Source organism: Carlito syrichta, unplaced genomic scaffold, assembly GCF_000164805.1.
Source record: "Carlito syrichta isolate Samal-C Ts95f unplaced genomic scaffold, Tarsius_syrichta-2.0.1 Scaffold301868, whole genome shotgun sequence".
In the NCBI taxonomy this organism is placed as follows: Eukaryota; Metazoa; Chordata; class Mammalia; order Primates; family Tarsiidae; genus Carlito; species Carlito syrichta.
In genome coordinates this window covers 374,094-392,894 of record NW_007245964.1, presented here as the reverse complement: position 1 = coordinate 392,894, position 18,801 = coordinate 374,094, and the positions used below count along the sequence as shown (strand labels likewise).

Below are 18,801 nucleotides of genomic sequence, written 5' to 3'. Positions count from 1 at the left end.
AACCATATGAAAATATTCTCAGCCTCACTAATCATGAGAGCAACGTAAATCAAAACAGAGGTCAGTAAAACTCTTTGGATGAGCCCAGTTTCAGTGAGTTACTGAGCGAGGGCTGAAGCTCCTGGTACCCAGGAGAACATGGGCACAAATAGCATTAACTGAGACCTTGAGGGGAGCACATGAAGGCAGATGTGGGGGGTTGTCACATGCACACCCGTGCCCCTGTGGGTAAGTCCTGAATTAAGATGTCACATAAACTCTCATGCAAAGAGAAGGAGAATTTGGTAACATGCTGCTGAGCATCCTGCTTCTGGATTTGATTCTTCTGGTAATAATTTTTTTCTCCCCAAAATTGAACTTGACATTTCCTGCTATTTCTAGGAGTTTCTCAATGCCAATGCAGTTTTTTCTTACCTGAATTTCCTTTTTCCTGGATCTTAGTTAGACTCCTTTGAGTTCAAGGTACTGTACCCTGCGATGAGAGATTAGGTAAGAATTCCATGATCATCAGCACACTGGGTTGTCAGCCACGGGATAGGCCTCCTTTCGGCACATCCAAGAAAGGCTGACCAGTCAAGGTCCTCACTCTCCACAGCCATCTCCCTGTACCAGAGATCAGGGCCAACTAGGTTTCCTTGGCAGTGAGAGCTCTTAGCTCTGTCCTCTGATGCTGTTATTGACGTGTCTCTGTCCCTCTCCATGTGGTTCACGCTCATCTGTTCCTTTACTTCCTGCTGCCACCACTTACCTCTCTTTATTCTGCCTATAACTTGGGGTTTTTTCTGCCTATAACTTGTTTTATTCTCTCCTTTGACCTCTCATACCTTGATCTCATAGAAGGTCACCTAGGGCCTCCCCTCCTCCAGACACTTTGGCTCCTGCCTCTCTCACATGTCTGTATTCTAGTTACAGGCATAAGCCACTGTATCCAGTGACAGTTTTAAAGACCCGCTCTGGGCCAGGTGTGGTAGCTCACGCCTGTAATCCTAGCACGTTGGGAGGCCAAGGTGAGAGGATCGCTTGAGAGGAGTTCAAGATCAGTTTTGGTTACATAGTGAGACCTTGTCTTAAAAAAAAAAAAAAAAAGCCCTGCTTTGCTACATTCTAAATGTAACTTCTCTGTGCCTCAGTTTCCTCACCGCTGAAGAAGGGAGTAAGAATAGGACTTAGCTCTTTTACGAGTCCTTTTAATCCATACAGCCTCTTGTTGTATTACACATAAAGTAATTGGCGCACCATATCTTTTCCATAAAGGTTTATTACCAACCATATTTCAGGGAGATAGACTTCTGTTCCAGATGTCCCAGAGTGGGAGGCTCTCACCAGGTGGGATTTCTGGAGCAGACCCTGAGGCCTGGTGGGTGAAGATGAAATATTGCAGTTCCTCTTGCTCCGAGTACATCACCTGCTTTCTTGCAAAATTTGTCTCTGGCCTCTTGCCACCTGCATTCCTATGTGGCTTTGCTCAGTTGCAGCTGTCTTGGGTGTAACTTCAGATGACTTCAGTTCTCCAGGTGCATACAGGGCGTGGCACGGTCCTGATGACTGACCCCCCTGGTAACCGTGATGGGAAGGTCCAGATCAAACCCCAACCCATTGGGGCCCATCAGGCTAGGAATTGCCAGCGTCATTCTCCAGACCTTGGGGACTGCAGTGCACCCCCCACCATCACCATCCCCACCTTCTACAGATTTAGACTCCCAACGTAAATGAGTGCTCACTGTGGCCTAGATGCTGTTCTAAGAAAATTCATTTACACTGTCATTTGCTTTATATGACTAAAAGTTGTCTCAGCACCGTTTGTCAAACAGTTCATTACTTTCCCACTGATATGTAATGGCACATCTGACATGAGTCAGGATGCCATATGTGTTTGGGTCTGTGTCATGCACTCTATTCTGCTTCATTAATCCATGTTTCCATTCATGCACCAAGACCATGTTCACAGCTGATTGTTGTGGTCTTAGAATGGGCTTGATCTCTAGTGAGGCCAGTACTCTGCTTTGTCTTTGTTCAAAATCATCTCGGTTATCCTTGAAACCTCAGACCCTGCATAAAAATTTTGGATTCAGCTTGTAAAGTTTCGGGAAAAACTCTTTTGGGATGTTGATTTGGAATTCTGTTAACTGGGAATAAAAAGAGTTGGCATCTTGACTACATTGAATCTTTCTATACATGAATGTCATATAGCTTTATTTGAATCTGTTAATAACATTTTATAAAGGTCTTTCATATCATTAGTCAAGTAATTCATAGTTAGCTTATGATTAACTTGGCAAATTGTTGCTAATATATAAAAGTGCAATTGATATTTTGATGTTTTATATAAACTTTGCTAGACTTATTAATTCTAATAACTTGGAGATTTTCCTGGATTTTCTATATAGATGGTCAGATCATCTGTAAATAATGGCATTGTATTTCTTTCCACTCTATTTGCTTTTTATTTTTCTTAGTGTACTGACAAAGACCAACAGAATAATGTCAAATATAAGCAATGATGAAAACATTTTCGCATCATTTCTAACATTAAACTATTCTTACTATTTCAACATTAAGAATGATACCATAGTCAGGTAAAGGAGGTTTTCTTCTATTCCTAAACTGATTTAAGTTTTGGGGTTTTTTAAAATGACAAATGGTTGTTGAGTTTAAAGCTTTTCCTGCCTCTACAGAGGTAATCATGTTTTTTCTCCTATAAACTATTAATGTGGTAAATTACACTTATTGATGTTCTCATCTCAAACTATCCTTACATTCATTGGACAAATCCAATGTGATTTTACTTAGATTTTTCAGTAGTGCTCCTAATTGAAATAGTATAAGTTTCTATTCTCATACTCTTGTCTGGTTTTTGTGTCAAAGCATAAAATGAACTGGGAATGAACTCTTCCTGGAATGTTTGGGAAGAATTGCTTTTAAAAATCTGACTCCAGTGGATCTTTTTTTGATGTGTGTGGATATATTTGTAATTAATTGATTTATTTAATGGTTAATAGCTCTATCCAAAGGTTCTATTTCCTCCTGAATCAGATTTGGTAAAGTATATATATTTAGAAAATCATCCATGTCTTTGAAGCTTTCAAATATATTGTCATAAAATTTCCTCACTTTTTCTTAAGTTTTTTGGCCTCTACTGTATCTATAATTACATCTACCTGCCAATCCGAATATACTCATTTGTGGCTTTTTTTCTTAAATGATTTTGACAGAGTTTGTCTGTTAGTTTCTTCAAAAAAATTACAAACCAGTTTTTGGTTTTGTTGATTTTTCTTTCTATACTTTTGTTTTCCTATTTCATTAATCTTGGCTCTCTATTTTCTTTCTTTTGTCTTTGAATTCATTCTTTTAATGTTTTTCTAATTGTTGAGTTCATCACTCATGGATGTTTACTCTTTTTTCTTTTCTAATATAAATATTTAAAGCAATAAATTTCCTTTTAAATGCTACTTTAGAAGCATTCTACAAAACTTGATATATAACTTTTTCTTATGGTACCCTTTAAATATAATCTAATTTTATGTATCTAAATGTTATCTAATTTTATGTATTTTTCTTTTTTGACTTGAGTTATTTAGAAGTGTTTTCATTTTTCCAGTTACATAGATTTGCTTTCAGATTTATCTTGTTATTTATTTTCAACTCAATTGCATTATGGTTCGGAAGGTAGCTCTTATGAAACCAATTTGTGGCATTCATTCTTGAGTTTTATGGACAGAGTTGATGGTCAATTTTTGAGTAGTTCTCATATATTTAATAATAAAATATTTTCTTGGCACCAGGTATATATATATATAAGCCTGGTGCCAAATATATATATATATGTCTGTATATGTATATATATCTCTACACAAACACACAAACACACACACATATATATATACTCATTCATTCAAGCATATTAATTATATTAAACAAATGTATTACACGCATAATAATTTTTTATCAGTCACCACGTGAGAGGTATAACAAGCCCCTTTATTCTTACTATGGTTTAGATTTGACTGCATATAATCGGAGAAAAAACTCCACAAAAATAGCAGTAGCTTACAAAAGACAGAAGTTAGACAACATGTCCTGGACTTCGTTTATGTGAAAGATAAATAAATTCTATTCACGCCTAAGTATCTCAGGTTGAAGCAGCAGCCTTAAAATACCTTGAGAATATATTGTATGCATGTTCCTGGAGTACTTTTTGATGATAACAGTACCTGTTGTTGATGATTGCTTATCGTGAGACTGCAATGTGGGATTTGCTTACTCCCTCCTTGGAGTTGGCAGAGATGGCAACTTCTTCCTTCCATTTCCCTTGGCACCTCTGACTAATAGCCAAAGGTGACTCACCTTTTTTAGGGAGAATGTCTGTGGGACTTATGGCAGTGTGTGACACGAGAGTGACATCTTTTTCCTGAACTGAAGCCTGTGCCCCTATCTCCCTCACCTCTCACTTCATATTTTCACTGAATCAAGAAGGATTTTATCCAAGTTATATCCTTGAATAAATACATTGACATAATACACTTTGAAAATATTTGTATCTTAGTTTTGGAATTTTTTTTTTTCCATAAATGAAGGCCCACAGCAGATTTTGCTTATTTCACAGATATCCAACAGACTCCTCTGGGTAACTCACCTCATTTTTTATTTGTCATGCAGTTACCTAATTTCCTCTTCTTATGCTGTGTTCAGTGAACAGTCCAGATTGTTTATGTGGCATTACCAAATAGTCAAGAGTTGTCCCTTGAACATGGTGAGTCCTTGGAGTCTTCTTGCCAGAGAATGAAATTTCCTTAATTTTATTCACACTTCAGATCATTGGAAGTCTTTTTCTCCTCATCTGTCATCTCATTGCCTTGTTTTAATGTGGCACAATTATTCTGAGGAAGTATATTGAGAAAGGGGTGTGTGATAAAATATCTCTAGTGAGTGTAGAATAGAAAATAGTTTTAGATTGAAAGTTAATTCTAGCTCATCTAAATCTTAACATAGACCAACCTTAAAATATATGTAGAATATATTTTATACGTATTCCTGGATTACTTTTTAAATTTTTCAATAACTTTAGGGGGTACAAATAGTTTTTGGTTGCATTGTCCAGTGGGGAGGAAGCCTGGGTTTTAAGTGTACCCACTAGCCCCGCCTGTGCACATTGTACCCAAAGTTGATTTTTCGTCCCTCCATCCCTGGAATACTTTTTGATTGTAATCACACCTATTATTGTAATTGTTCACATGCCACACGTGTTGCTTGGTATTTTTAGTACATTACTACCCTTCCATCCCTTTAGTGCATGAAGCAGGTGACTTATCCTTTTTTGCAGACAAATATCCTGAAACAAGAAGGCCTGGGTCACTCAGACATTGTCTGCAAGAACTGCCAGGGACTGGCAGCCCCTCAGTTCTAACCAAGGGCTGACTGCTTCCTACTTCAGTATGTTGACCCATGGCCACGCAACTGAAGCATGAACTCACTGTGTCTTCAGGTCATCACTGAGTGGTTTTCTCACATCATCCTGTAGGCAACACCAAGAGTCGCTGGCAGCAGAGAGAGAAAGGCGGCGGCAGGAGAGAGAAGAAAGATTGCAGAGGATAGAACGGGAAGAAAGGAACAAATTCAGGTAAAAAGGGGTTTAAGATTTTTAAAACAGTGGATTAAAAATGAAAACGTGACTTTACGGATGTATATTATTAATTCTGATGTTAAGGGGTTAAAAACGAAAGTGTTAGTTTCAAATTCTGTCTGTATCTTTAAGGAAGAGAAAGACCTACCTGAAATACGCTGGATCTGGTTTGTTATGGCCTTTCTTTTACCATATGGCAGGAAGTACAGACAGCCAAATACAATTAGTGACTCGAGTCCTCCATTAACTGCAGTAGTCTTAATCCAGGCCTTCCTGATGACAAGAGCCTAATTGTCTTAACTTAATTTGCCATCTCTGCCTAAGGATTCTCATGTTTTATTCATATTCTTTAGGATGCTTAAAAGAAAATGCTTTTCCTGCTTTCTGGTTTGCTTTTTGCTTTCTGTAACAATATTTACATTTAATTGTGTTGATTACACTCAACCTATTATGCTTAGTCTCCTTGACTGTCTCTGTTCAGCTTCAAGGATGTGTTCCTGGATGTGGCTCAATCCAGGTTGTATATGTTGGTCTGCCTGCCCCCACCAGTGTGCCTCAGTTTCTCTTTCAGCCAGTTCACTTGTCTCTGCATTCTCCAGGTTAACCTCCCTCACTCTTCTCCCCTGGGCTTCACTCTGTGCTTTAGAAGTACAAGACACTTGCTGAGTCTTTGCTTACACATTTCATTCTTCCCACTCTTCCCTTTTCTCCTTTTCCTTTCCCTTCTTTCTCCTTCCCTCCCCTCCTCCTTCTCCTGTATATTCTCTCCCTTCTTCATTTCCCTAGTCATCTCTCCTATAACATCTACATGCTTCCTTCTTTTCATTCCCCCCCACTTCCTGTTTCTCAGTTCATTTTCTTCCTGCTAAATCTACAAGGACTGGCTGGGCACGGTAGCACACATCTGTAATCTCAGCACTTTGGGAGACTAAAGCAGGAGAATTGCTCGAACCCAGAAGTTCAAGACTACCTGGGCAATATGGCAAGAGTTTGTCTCTATAAAAAAAGAATTTTTAAAAAATTAGCCAGGCATAATGGTGTATGCCTGTAGTCCCAGCTGCTCAGAGGCAAAAGGATCACCTGAGTCCAGAAGGTCAAGGCCTCGGTGAGCCGTGATCGTGCCACTGCACTCCAGCCTGGGTGACAGAGTGAGACCCTGTCTCAAAAAAAAAAAAAAAAAGCTGCAAGGAATGTAAGGCCTTATCAATGAGGATTTACAGATACAATAATGTGGTTTTTTTCCAAAGCCAAGGAGAGTATGTGTAATTGTAGAAATGATCAAAATATGAATAGAGTTGCGAAGTTGCTTAACTATAAGTCACTCTTTCATGAAAGCAAATAACTCAAGTCTATGAAATGTGAATCCTTGCTTTTGTAAGACTGAGAAAATGGGCTGTATGACATAGTAAACTAACGTCATTTCCCCACCAAAATTGTGTGGCATACCACAAGCTCTGAGGTTTCTATCAAATGATGTGTGGAAACACCAGCACTGTATGCACCACCATTCCTTATGAGGTACTTCTGGAAGTTGTCACTTTTGGAAATTTCATTAAACTCCTGAAACAGGCTAAATGCTTTCTAACTTATGAATTTCTGAGATATTTTCTTATTTTACCACCAAATAAACAACAGGGAATCTGACTGAAATATGAGTACATAGAAAATTCATAGATTAGCTTATATTCAAAGTTTTTGGTTTAAAATAAGGTACCAGTTCTGAGGAAAGTGGAATTAGCACACTCCATCTTGTCTCTCCTACTGCACTATGAAATCCAACCATAAGCCATGGAAAGAATTCATAGAGCTCTAAAAACTGAAATGTAACAGAGTGAAGGTGAATTAAGAAAGGAGATTAAAATTCCATGTTCCTCCAAACCAGTTAGAGTTTGCCATTTTTATTCTCTAATATTATTTGGCATGTAACAAAGGTACCCACACCTAGAAGAGCATATCAAAATAGGAACCAAAAGAGCTCCAAGAGAAGCTCTCCTTTTCTGGACTGAGACACAGTAAAGGAAATTTTTAAGGGTTAGAGAGTAGAGAAACCCTTTATTTTCTCTTTCTCTCTTACCCTAGCTTCCAGGCAACATTGCTACAAAAGCAGTGATGGCAGCAGGTACCTAAAACCCTGAAGGAGGAGCGCTTTTCCTCTGACCAGAACTATGACCCTGTGAGCACTAGGCAGTTCATTTGCTTTCTATCCCCCTCTTGTGTTGGCCAGGAAGTAGATGCAGTTATGGAAAGTATGCAGCAGAACAGGGGAAATAAGGCTTAAGCTTTCTGGCTGAAGGACCAGAAAGGGAAACCCAAGGAAGCCAGAAAGTGTTAGCAAAGTCACAAAAAACAAGGAGATCAAGAGAGCACTTCTGAGCTCATCTTTAATTTGCACATGTGTGGCATCAAACCTAAATAGCATACCACCACAGGCTTTGAGAACTAAGTACAGAGTAGACCACCACCCAGGTCCCGAACAACTGAACTAATATTGAAACAATATCAGAAGGCAGGGTAAACCTAAGGTGGTTGATCTTCTGCTAATACAAAAAACAAAACCAAAAATCAAGATTCCTCATAGACTTTAAATAAGACCCAAAATCTCATTACAAAATATGTAAAATGTACAGAATGCAATCCAAAATAAATTGTTATGAAAAATTTTAACTCAAAAGGAAATGATAATTAGAAGATGCTAACCACAGAAGGACACAAATGGTGTAGTTGTTAGTTAAAGACGTTAAAATAGCTATTATAAACATGCTTTAAGAAGTAAGGGCAAATACTCTTGAAACAAATGATAAGTCTCTGCAGAGAAATACAAGCTATAAAGAAGAACCAAATGGAAATACATGTAGAACTGATATATTTTAAAACTAAAATTAAAATTCATTAAATGGGCTTAATAGAAAAATTATAATAGTCAGTGAGCTGAAGATAGAACAATATAAATTTTCCAATCTGAAAACTAAACTAAACAAAAATGGAAAAAATGAGCAGAACGTTATGGACCCATGTAATAATACCAAGATGTCTGGCATTTATGCCATTAGAGTCCCAGAAGTATAGGAGAATAGGACAAGTATCCATAGGACAAGTATGTATATTCAGCCATTGTGTCATTCATAGATATATATATATATTCAGAGAGAGGATTAGAGCCTGGCAGACTGTCATAAGAGACCACGCTCATAACTGTTCACTATTTCCTCTTGGTTTCAAATTATTCTCACTTGTCATTTGAGAATACAGAGATAACCTGGCAAAAATGACCCTTGTCCAGGAAGAAGTGCTAATCATCAGGACAGATCATAAGCAACTATTAATTAAGATGACTGCAATTCCATATTTCTGAGGATGTGAATATGGATGTGAATATGTGAGTGAAAAGAAACTCAAAGAAGAAAATAAGAGCTTTATGAAGTAGCCAATGGATTACCCAAATGGCTGACCTTTTATCAGACATTTTATTGATTTTAAATTGTTCATGTTCCTTTTGCTTTTTGCAAAGCCTCTAAAGTTGTTTTTTATCTGTTGTTTTTGTTGAATATGGTCTTAAGCTTCCGGGGTTATAGGCGATTTTAGTTCTAGTGTGGCAAGTGATGTGATGAATGTTTATACATGATGACAAATCATAGTTCTTGTATTTTTTTCCTCATCCTAACCCACTTTAGTCTAACTTAGTGTCCCTTTATATCTAGTTACCAGTGCACTGAAGGGTAGAATAATTAAGCTACACGATGAGGTCCAATGTAGAAACCATGACACCAGAATTCTCCAGAAAAATAAATGATCCACTGAGAGGTGACTGACCTCATAGTCTTGTGTGTGTGTGTGTGTGTGTGTGTGCGTGTGTGCGTGTGTGTGCGTGTGTGCGTGTGTGTGTGTGTGTGTGTGTGTTTAGTTGGGATCTTACTCTGTTTCCTAGGCTGGAGTACAGTGACATAATCTTGGCTCATCTCAGCCTCAACATCCTGAACTCAGGTTATCCTTTTACCTTAGCCTTCCAAGTAGCTGGGACTACATGCATGTGCCACCATCCCCAGCTAATTTTGTAGAGATGAGGTCTCACTATGTTACCTAGGCTGGTCTCAAACTCCTGGGCTCAAGCAATCCTTCTATCTCGGCCTCTCAAAGTGCTGGGATTATAAGCATGAGCTGCTGTGCCAGGCCCAGACCACACGGTCATAAACTTAAATTCGAGTTGGAACTTTAAGGCAAGAACAGAAAAAACAAAACATTAAAATTGGATAAAATTGGGCACTCATGGGTGTAGACAAAAGAGATACACAAAACAAGAGCTTCCAATGATCCCGGCATAGAAACTCAGAGCGCAATGTGTATGGAGACAGATTCTGGGATGCAAAAGGAATGCCCAAACTGAAGTGCAATACGTGATGGCCAAGGCCCTTAGGCCCACTTAGATTTGATTCCTGAGCTGGATGTTGTGCTACCAGAGCTCAAGAGGATTTAATCTCCTCCAAAAGCTATTGCCTGCTTGTAACTGCCATATTTTATTTATGCATCCTTTTCTAACCTCTCTGTTCCTCTTCCTTATAGACTTAACATTCTTTCTGGAGAGTCACTAGTAGTGTCATCCAGTGATCTCATTCCTTCTGCCATCCCTGTGATTTTATGGAAGATCAATTGTATTCAGTACTTTTAAAGTACAGCCTTTAAACTTTTAAAAATTCAATTACAACCATTTTCCATTTCTGAGGCCTTTCATGATATACTATTAATAATCTCTTCGTATTTTGTTAACATCTAATTCTGTTATTTTCCTTCCTTTTTGTGTTTGTTCTGCGTATTTCCATTAGCCGAGAGTATTTAGACAAAAGAGAAGAGCAAAGACAAGCAAGAGAAGAAAGGTTTGTAGATATCTTCTTTCCCATTATAACCAAATGGCATGTGACTTTGCACATTAACCCAGCATATAGAGGAGATTGTGTTCATTAAAACATAATAGCTTTGACATCTGAAACTTTGTATAACTGGCATTTTGCAGAACAGAGTGTACTGGTGATCTAAATTTTCCAAGAAAGGTTCAGATTTATCATTTAGTGTCATATGGTGAAATGTATATGTGGGTTCCTCCAAAACTTCTCTCCAAGTGAGCACATTAGTGTTGGTATGTTGACATATGATGTATCTTTCAAATACTCTGCACCACCACTACTGAGTCTGGATTAGGGGTTCTATCACGTGCTTTCATGTCACTTGGTCAGCAGCCCTTGCAAACATTTGAACACACACCCACAGATATACCTGAGGCTGTCTCAGGTCGTACTTGATTACTTACTTGTCTTCCTACTGAACTGTACTCAGTACCTGGATGACAGGAACCATACTTGGCTTTGCCTTGGTTTCACCAGTGCCCACCACAGTGCTTGGCACATACTAGGCACTTAGGAATGATATATGGAATAAATAAATGCTATTCAATAAATCATAAGCAAATAAACCAACGGCTTTACTTAAAATATTCAAGCTGTAAATTAGCTTTATAATTTCAGTGGCAACATACTTTGAATTCCAATAAAAGATACAAAGTTATTCAGTGTCTGATAAGTGCAGATAAGCAATGGAAACTGATTTGGGAAATAGACCCGCAAGAGACAAGATTTTACCCCAGCACTGCACAAGCCTGCAGTTGTCCCCTCTACCACCAGATGGGGTGACTGCATGAAGAGATAGGGAAGGCTGATTTTTATCTTTCTACTGGAGCCAGTCGGGAACCTAAGAATTTCTGGACTATGTCAATAAATGGAATTGTGCTAATTTTTTAAACACCAGCTAAACAGATCAGGATAGTCTGAGACAGGGAAGAGAGGAGACTGCCTGTATTCAATTAACAAATTAGATGCTTAGGTCAGTTTCATAAATAAAACTATGACATTGCTTTAATTCCAACATTCTATTAGATTATTGTCATCCTAAGAACCAGTGTGGCCAGCACATTTAGAAGGAAAGATGTTGGTACAGAAACAAGGAATTTCTGTTCCTAACTTGTACCTGTTTTTGACCTCGCAAGGCATACCATATACTTTTACTGAAAATACTGTTGACTTTCTGCCTAGACGTAAGGAATAAAATTTTATATTTTTAGTTATCCCTCCAGATTCTGCACTTCTTTGGGCTTTTGACAACTTGAGTGTCAGGTTATGTATGCACTGGCAATTCTTGGCAGCTCCTGGGGAGAGATCTGAGTGCTGTATCAAGGTCTGAACTGGATCAGACACATTTCAAAATTTCCCAAAAGACTCAAGTCCAACTCTTTCTGGGTATTATTTACTGCCCCCCCCTTTTCCAAACAGGGTTTCACTTATGTCTAACAAACTCACACAGAAGGGGTTGCCTCTCTGCTTCTTGGTTCTGCCCTTAGTCCTTGCTCCTGGGCTGCCCATGTGCTGGACACAGGAGCTGGCTCTGTGAGATCCTTCCCTCACAGTCCACCTTTCTGTTCACACAGAGCTCTGGGGAAGCAGTCAAGCATTTTTTTTGGTCTGACCCCAGCCCCTTTTCTTGGTTAGTCTTCTTCTTGAATTATCTAATGAAGATGAGAGTGAGGAAGATAAACTTTCATGCCCATTTGGAAAGCTATCGGGGTCAATAGCTTTCTATATTTTTTATTGACTCCAACTAAAAAAAAAAAAAAAAAAAAAAAAAGCTATCAGGTGTTCCTGGTTAGCCAGGAGGAAATAAGATTTCCAAGCATAATAGAATTTTGAAATGGGTGGAGAAACTGACAGAGATCAGAGGTAGATAGAGGTACAGAAACAAGGAAGAGGACTACGTCTATGAAGTCTTCAGGATAGAGCCGTGTGTGGTGGTCAGGTCCCAGGTCTCTTACCTTTCATGCAGTCTCAGAAAACGATAGCCAGAGACCCAGCAAGTGGTTTTTGAGGTTTGTGTCACGTAAGTGCAACAAGATGAATGTCACTATTTCAAGGTGTGGTGGCCATCCAGATATGTGTTCAATTGTTTCATATCATCTCCATAATTTAAGGCAAACCATGTTATTGACAATAGTGCAGACTAGGAGCAAGTTTCTGTTGGGATGCTACTTTTAATTGTTTTAAGATTTAGCAGAAAGGCTTTATATGATGGTGACTGATTAAAGTGACATTCACAAATACTTCAAATGGGAAAATGGGGACAGTAAGGAAGGAGATTACTGCTGGGGGAATGTGGGGAGTGGCATGGGAGGAGCAACTGAGTTTGGTTTTGTTAGTCTGGCGAGGGTGACATGGCATGGAGAGGAAATGCTTTGTGGCAGATGGGTTATGGCAACAGAGTACAAGGGACAGGTTGGGACTGGGCTGAGATTTTGGATATTATGCATGACTGTGACCCATGAAGTATGAGAAAGAATTTCGAACCATTCTCAGAAGGACTGAGGACAGGGCAGTGTGGAGGGAGCCAGGTTTGGGTTTAATGGAAGGGAGAATTCCCAAGTAGAAGAGTGGCAGGGAAAGTCATCAGTGAATAGATTGAGGTTTATCTAAAGACAAACAGGGATTCTATACAGCCCTATGTAAAGAAACTGAGCTGCAGTGCCAGCCCTGCCGCTGTGCCCCGGGTGGCCGTCGAAGTTCATCTCAGTGGCTTATTTGCCTTTCTCTCCCACTGGACTGTGGGCTCCATGAGGTGGGATTTTTTTCCTTTTTTATTGTTCAATCTCTAGTGCCTACTACAGTTCTTCTTAGCACGACAGGCACTCAACACATGTTCAATAAACAAATGAAAAGATTAATGAATAAACTAATGATACAGAGAGAAGTAGGATAAGTAGGAATGTTTGGGTGAAGGCAGTAAAGGTCAGAAGTCTTTTCTTGAGACTGTGGTTTGTAGATAGAAAGCCCAGTGCTTTCTTCAGGAGAGGCTCCATCAGAGTCTGTGGATTGGGTGTAGCCTCAAGGCAGCAGGGACACGTGACAGTCATTGCATGGACTGGTGGGCTTCCTGGATCAAGAACTACTGGCCCCCTAAGAGCTGGGGCACTTAGCATCCCTGTCTAAGAGAAGGTCATAACATAGGTCCAGCTTCCTCCCCCAGGACTGCCAGAGGTTCACATGGGGCAGAAGGGGTTGTCAAACCGTCACACTATGAATGCCAGGTGATGTGGCTCTTCCCATACATATCAGTCTACCATCCTCACCACCCTGGCCATCACATATGGTGCTGCTTTTTCGGAAAAGTTTGCTGCTCTTGACCTCCACGCCTCTCTGCCCCTGCCATTAAAAAAAAAATCATTTAAGGCTGGGCACAGTGGTTCACGACTTAATCCCAGCACTTTGGGAGGCCCAGGTGAAAGGATTGCTTGAGACCAGACTGGGCAACAAAAAAATAATTTGTGATCAAATGCACACACAATGAAATTCACTATCTTAACCATATTTAAGTGTCCAGCTCAGTAGTGTTAAATGCATTCATATTGCCGTACCACCAGTCTCCAGAACTCTTCTCATCTTATAAAACTGAACTCTTTACCCATTCAACAACACCTCATATCCTCCCCACCCCTCTATTGTTTTTGTCTATTATATCAGCATCCTCATTCCCTGGGACAAGCCAGGTTAAGCCCTTAACTTTTCCCTTCCCCCATGGATCCCTGGTGATAGCATCCATGAAACCCAGGGATGCACAAAAACTGTCTTTGAGTCATATCTACCCAGGTTCTGGAATGAGCAGCTCCTGGAGTTCCCCAGAAAGTGGGGAGAGCCCTTTAACTGTCAGCACATGCCCACCACCTGGCTGCCACTGGGAAGAATGTGGAAGGCCTGGACCAGGATTGGGTTGGCAAAAATGGGTGCCATAAGTGGGTTATCCTCCTGGCCAGAGGCCCTTCTGGTGAGGTTTCCTCTCCATCCTCTCTGGACTCCTTTGATTTCCTGCTCTCCTGGACCTATCCGGATCCCCTATTTGCACGCATTCCTTGCCTGTCTCTTTCCCCTGTTACAGAAGGCTTAACCACAGTGTGGGAATCCCTGTACCCACGGCTCCTCTTGAGCTCACAGCATCCCAGGCCTTAAGTTTGCCATCTCCTTTAACATGCCTCCGGGGGGCCCTGCCTTTTGCCCTCAAGATCGTTTTCTTCCAGGGGTCCTGCTACTTCTACAGCCAGACGATCTTCCCCTGCTGGCCTGAATTAAGTTTAGAAACACATTTCTTTTGTTACCTCTCTTACCTTTTGAGAGGTGATGCAGTTGGCAAGAAAAGTCCAGAGCTTCTGAGTCTTACTCTCTGGACACAGTTTCATTCTGTGATGAGGCAGCTGCTCGACTCCATGCCTCTGGAATTTGTATAGACAGATGCACCCATTACACATCTTTTATCAGGCATCCTCCATGAAAGCAAACTCACTTCCCACAAAAATGAAGCAGAGTGCATTTGCCCCCTTGGCATCCTGGTCTACAAGTGGGCCTCTGCAGGTGGATACTGCTCTGCAGGTCTGTCTCTGCACACTCAGCCTGCTTCCTGTCAGCCCACAGAGACAAGACACCCAGGGAAAGAACAAAGGATGGTAATCTAACTATTCACAAAAATCCTATTATCTGCTTGTTGAAAACAGACGTCCACATGTGAAAAGATGACTAAAGATGCCAGGCAGTAAATGTAAAATGCCATCTGAGCTGAATGGACTACATATCGGACATGAGTGCAGAGGCAAGGCCAAGATCACTTCCAGCTGTGGTGGTCAAAGCAGGCTTTGGGAGATGCACACACAAGCATGTCCTGAAGGTGGGAGGGTTGGGGGCGGGGGCAGGCTGCCTCTGGACTGGCAGGGAGAAGGAGTAAGGATTACAGATGGAGGAACGATGCCCAGCTTGAGGAAGGACCGAAGAAATGCATGCTTCTTCCATGTGTGGTTTTAAAGATTTTAAATATGTGCTCTGCCTTTCTTATCCGGGCAAGCGAGGAGTGCCGTGTCTAGAGCCCGTTCGTTAAGAGGCACAGAAACAGTGAATCTGATAGATTCAAAGTGAGGGTCTCAAGTCAGCTGTCTCAAACTTCAGTGGTGGGCAAGATAGTAAGAAACCTGCTCCAGCAGATGCATGAGTTTATTTTCGAGCAAAATAATGGTGGGTAAAATTAGCTGCCATCTGGAAGAGGCACGTATTTCGAAGTTATTTTGGTCTGATCTATAAAGCGCACTGTGAGGAATATGATTGGTAGCTGGTCTTAATAAACAGTTAGTGGGTTCTGCCTGCCTGAAATGCAAAACAGATGTATCTTTGTTCTTTTTAAACTGACTTTGATGAATAAACTATATGTGACGTCAGGTCCAAGCTATTGGATGTCTGATTCCTACTCAGAAATATTTTAGAATATAAAAAAGTTTCCATGGTCGACACAGAGAGAACAAAGTAAATTCCAGTTGCATTGCTGTTAGCACTGAAGCAGGTTCAGAAATTCAGAGAGGCAGGCCTTCATCCAAGCAACCCCTTTTGGTATTTGGGGTTTTTTTTCTCTCTCTCTCTGCCACATGGAGGCACCCACCCATTTCACTGCTGCAAGCTCAGAGGGGCTTTGGTCTTCTGCCGTCCCTCTTGGGGCTTTTTCGTGATTACTATTGCTGTTGTGCTTATTTACAAATGTTTCCTAAAAGAGCAAAATAGGATTCTGCAGCAGGGAGCCAGTATCTGGGGACTGTGTGATGTTACCATTTCTCCCAATCTGTTTGGTTATGAGTGACGTGGGACTTTTAATCATTAGCATCTTGGCTTTGCTGGGTGTTTTTGGCAGACTGACCCTCCAGCCAGCCCTGCGCTGTGCTCTGTGCATCAGGAAACCAGCTCACCCTGCAGGTGTTTCATCCATAAACAAGCATCAGCCACGGGCTCCTCTTTCTTTTGACGGAAACCCTTTGGAATTTAACTTTCAGATACAAATACTTGGAGCAGTTGGCAGTGGAGGCACACGAGAAGGAGCTGAGAAGCCGGAGTGTGAGCCGGGGCAGAGCCGGCCTCTCCCTGGACCTGACATCGCCAGCAGCCCCCGCCTCCCCAGCCCCTCTGAACCAGAGCCCATCATCTTTAGACTCTCAAGAGGCTCTCCCAGTGTCATCCTCTTCCCCAGGAACACCCCAGCATTCCCAAGGTGAGTGCAAAGAGAGCAGAGGGAAATGGCTGGGTTAACATCAGACCTACTTCTCCTGGGCAGTCCTAACGATTGCAACCTGCAGACTAACACTGAGATAGCAGCTCCAGGGAAGTTTAGGAGGGGGTGACTGCAACCTGCACTGTAACTAACAAACTAGACATCTTCAGAGCCACTTCTGTGAAAGCAAAATGATTCATAAAGGTTGGCAATGTAGATCCAGTGAAAAGAGAGAATATAGAAAACAAGACTTACTTTGATATTTAATCCTAAATACCGGGGTGTTCACTTAATACTCTTATCTGGATATGTGAATCTGCCCAAAACAGTGACCACTTTTGAACTGTTCATCTGGTTTAAATTAAACTGAAGGAGAATACAGTTAATTAAAGCAAGCAAAGTAAAATATAGACCTAAAAGTTAAAATAGAAGTTAAGTTTTGAAGAAGAAATTAAAATTATAAAAATTAGCAGCGCATGGTCGGATGGGTGTGTGTGTGTGTTTGTATACGAACATGCTTATATGCAGACAGACAGGATCTCCCTGGAGAAATTGTCTTCTTAGCTTTGTTTGGAGAGCAACAACAATTTTGTTGACTGCAGCCTTGAGCATCAGCTGCTTCCTGACTGTTCTGCACATTGTGGATTCATTTTCTTTCACATCAACACAGAGGATGTTTCTGGGGCACAGGCATTTGTACAGTGCATGTTGATTAACCCTGCTGCTAGCGCTGTTTGGTTTGGTCGAGTGGTATGGCTTACAGTCTAGTGTAGACTTTGCCAACTGAAGACAGCAGAGACACTAAACTTTTAACTCTAGAAGGGTTGACTAAATATGGCGTCAAGTTTAATTTAAACAAGGCAGGACTCCATGACCTCAGCAGAACTGGATGTAACGGAATGATAGCATCTGTCCAATTCTTTGCTGGCTCTCCCAGCCTCAGCTCATTCTGCAGGAGCAGGCTGGCTCCTCCACAGCTTTCCATGACGTCCAGTTACTCCTGGTCCATGATCCATGAAGACTGTCCCAGGCAGATGGCTCAGTCCTAGATGAGTAATGTCAGTCTTAAAATATTGGGACTCTGGGAGTCTGGAAAACAGACTGTTCTAGAGCAGCTGTGTGTTTTCCAAATCCTGCTTTATATCATTGCTATATCTCCATTGTGGTGTTTCCAGAGACAAAATGAGAAATATCCTTCTGCAAAGTTGTGGTTCAGCACTTATTCCTGGGAGTGTTAATTCTGAGAGTTGTACCTCTAGCTGCTCACTGAATGATCATCTAAACTGTGAAATACAGAACAGCCCCAAGCTGACAGGGAATTGTCAGTATCTGCAAATATTGTCTGTCCTCAAGTTGTCAGTCTCCTTGATACTTGAGGCAAAAGACAAATATTTGGACCAGTTACAGTGGAACTTGAGCCATTCTATCCAATTAAAAGGATGAAATATTTTAAATTTCATTAAAAACACAGAAAGCAGGCATTTGTGTATATAGAATATACATTTGGGAAAGACACCAAGTTATGTTAGTATGCTTTCAGAAAGATAATAGCAGATGTTATGTTCCCCTTCCGAGAAGGGGTTAATAGTGATTGCGAGACTATTTTACTCAAATCACACAGTAAGTGATATCTCTGTCTGAAAAAGGAACACTGGACTTGAACTTATAATTATAAATTAATAAAATAATGTTCTTGTTTTCTGGGGGGAAAAAAAACGGCAAGTTTTGGCTCCTGTGGGGTCTGGATAAGCTTTCCATCAAATGTTTAGTAATCATGATTAAAATGAGTGGGGTCAGCAGAGTATCCTGACTTCCGTAGCCTAATGTGTAACTGACTTATGAAATTGGAAATGATAAGTGTGCAAAAAGAAAAACTGTAAAGGGTAGTGTGGGAAAACACTGCTGAGACTTACTTCAGCTTTGAAGACTTTTTTGCTCTTACAACAAAAACACAAAGTTGGTTGACAGAGGTTTTCCTCAGCCTAGTGTGTTGCTGTTCTTTGACACATGCTGCTGGCCTCCAATTAATAGTGTGTTCTTTTCACCAGGTCCCATTTTCAAATGTTCAAAGTAGCTTTTTG

The 18,801-nt window shown here is 40.6% G+C and overlaps 1 protein-coding gene across 1 annotated transcript in view; it reads left to right on the top strand.

The window, feature by feature from the left end:
* The window catches only part of FHOD3 (formin homology 2 domain containing 3), a 456,996-nt gene that overhangs the window by 347,794 nt on the left and 90,401 nt on the right, over window positions 1-18,801 (top strand). Inside the window, 3 exon segments of the mRNA XM_021711121.1 lie at window positions 5,483-5,617; window positions 10,438-10,488; window positions 16,506-16,720. Of these exon segments, the coding sequence (XP_021566796.1) occupies window positions 5,483-5,617; window positions 10,438-10,488; window positions 16,506-16,720 (401 nt within the window).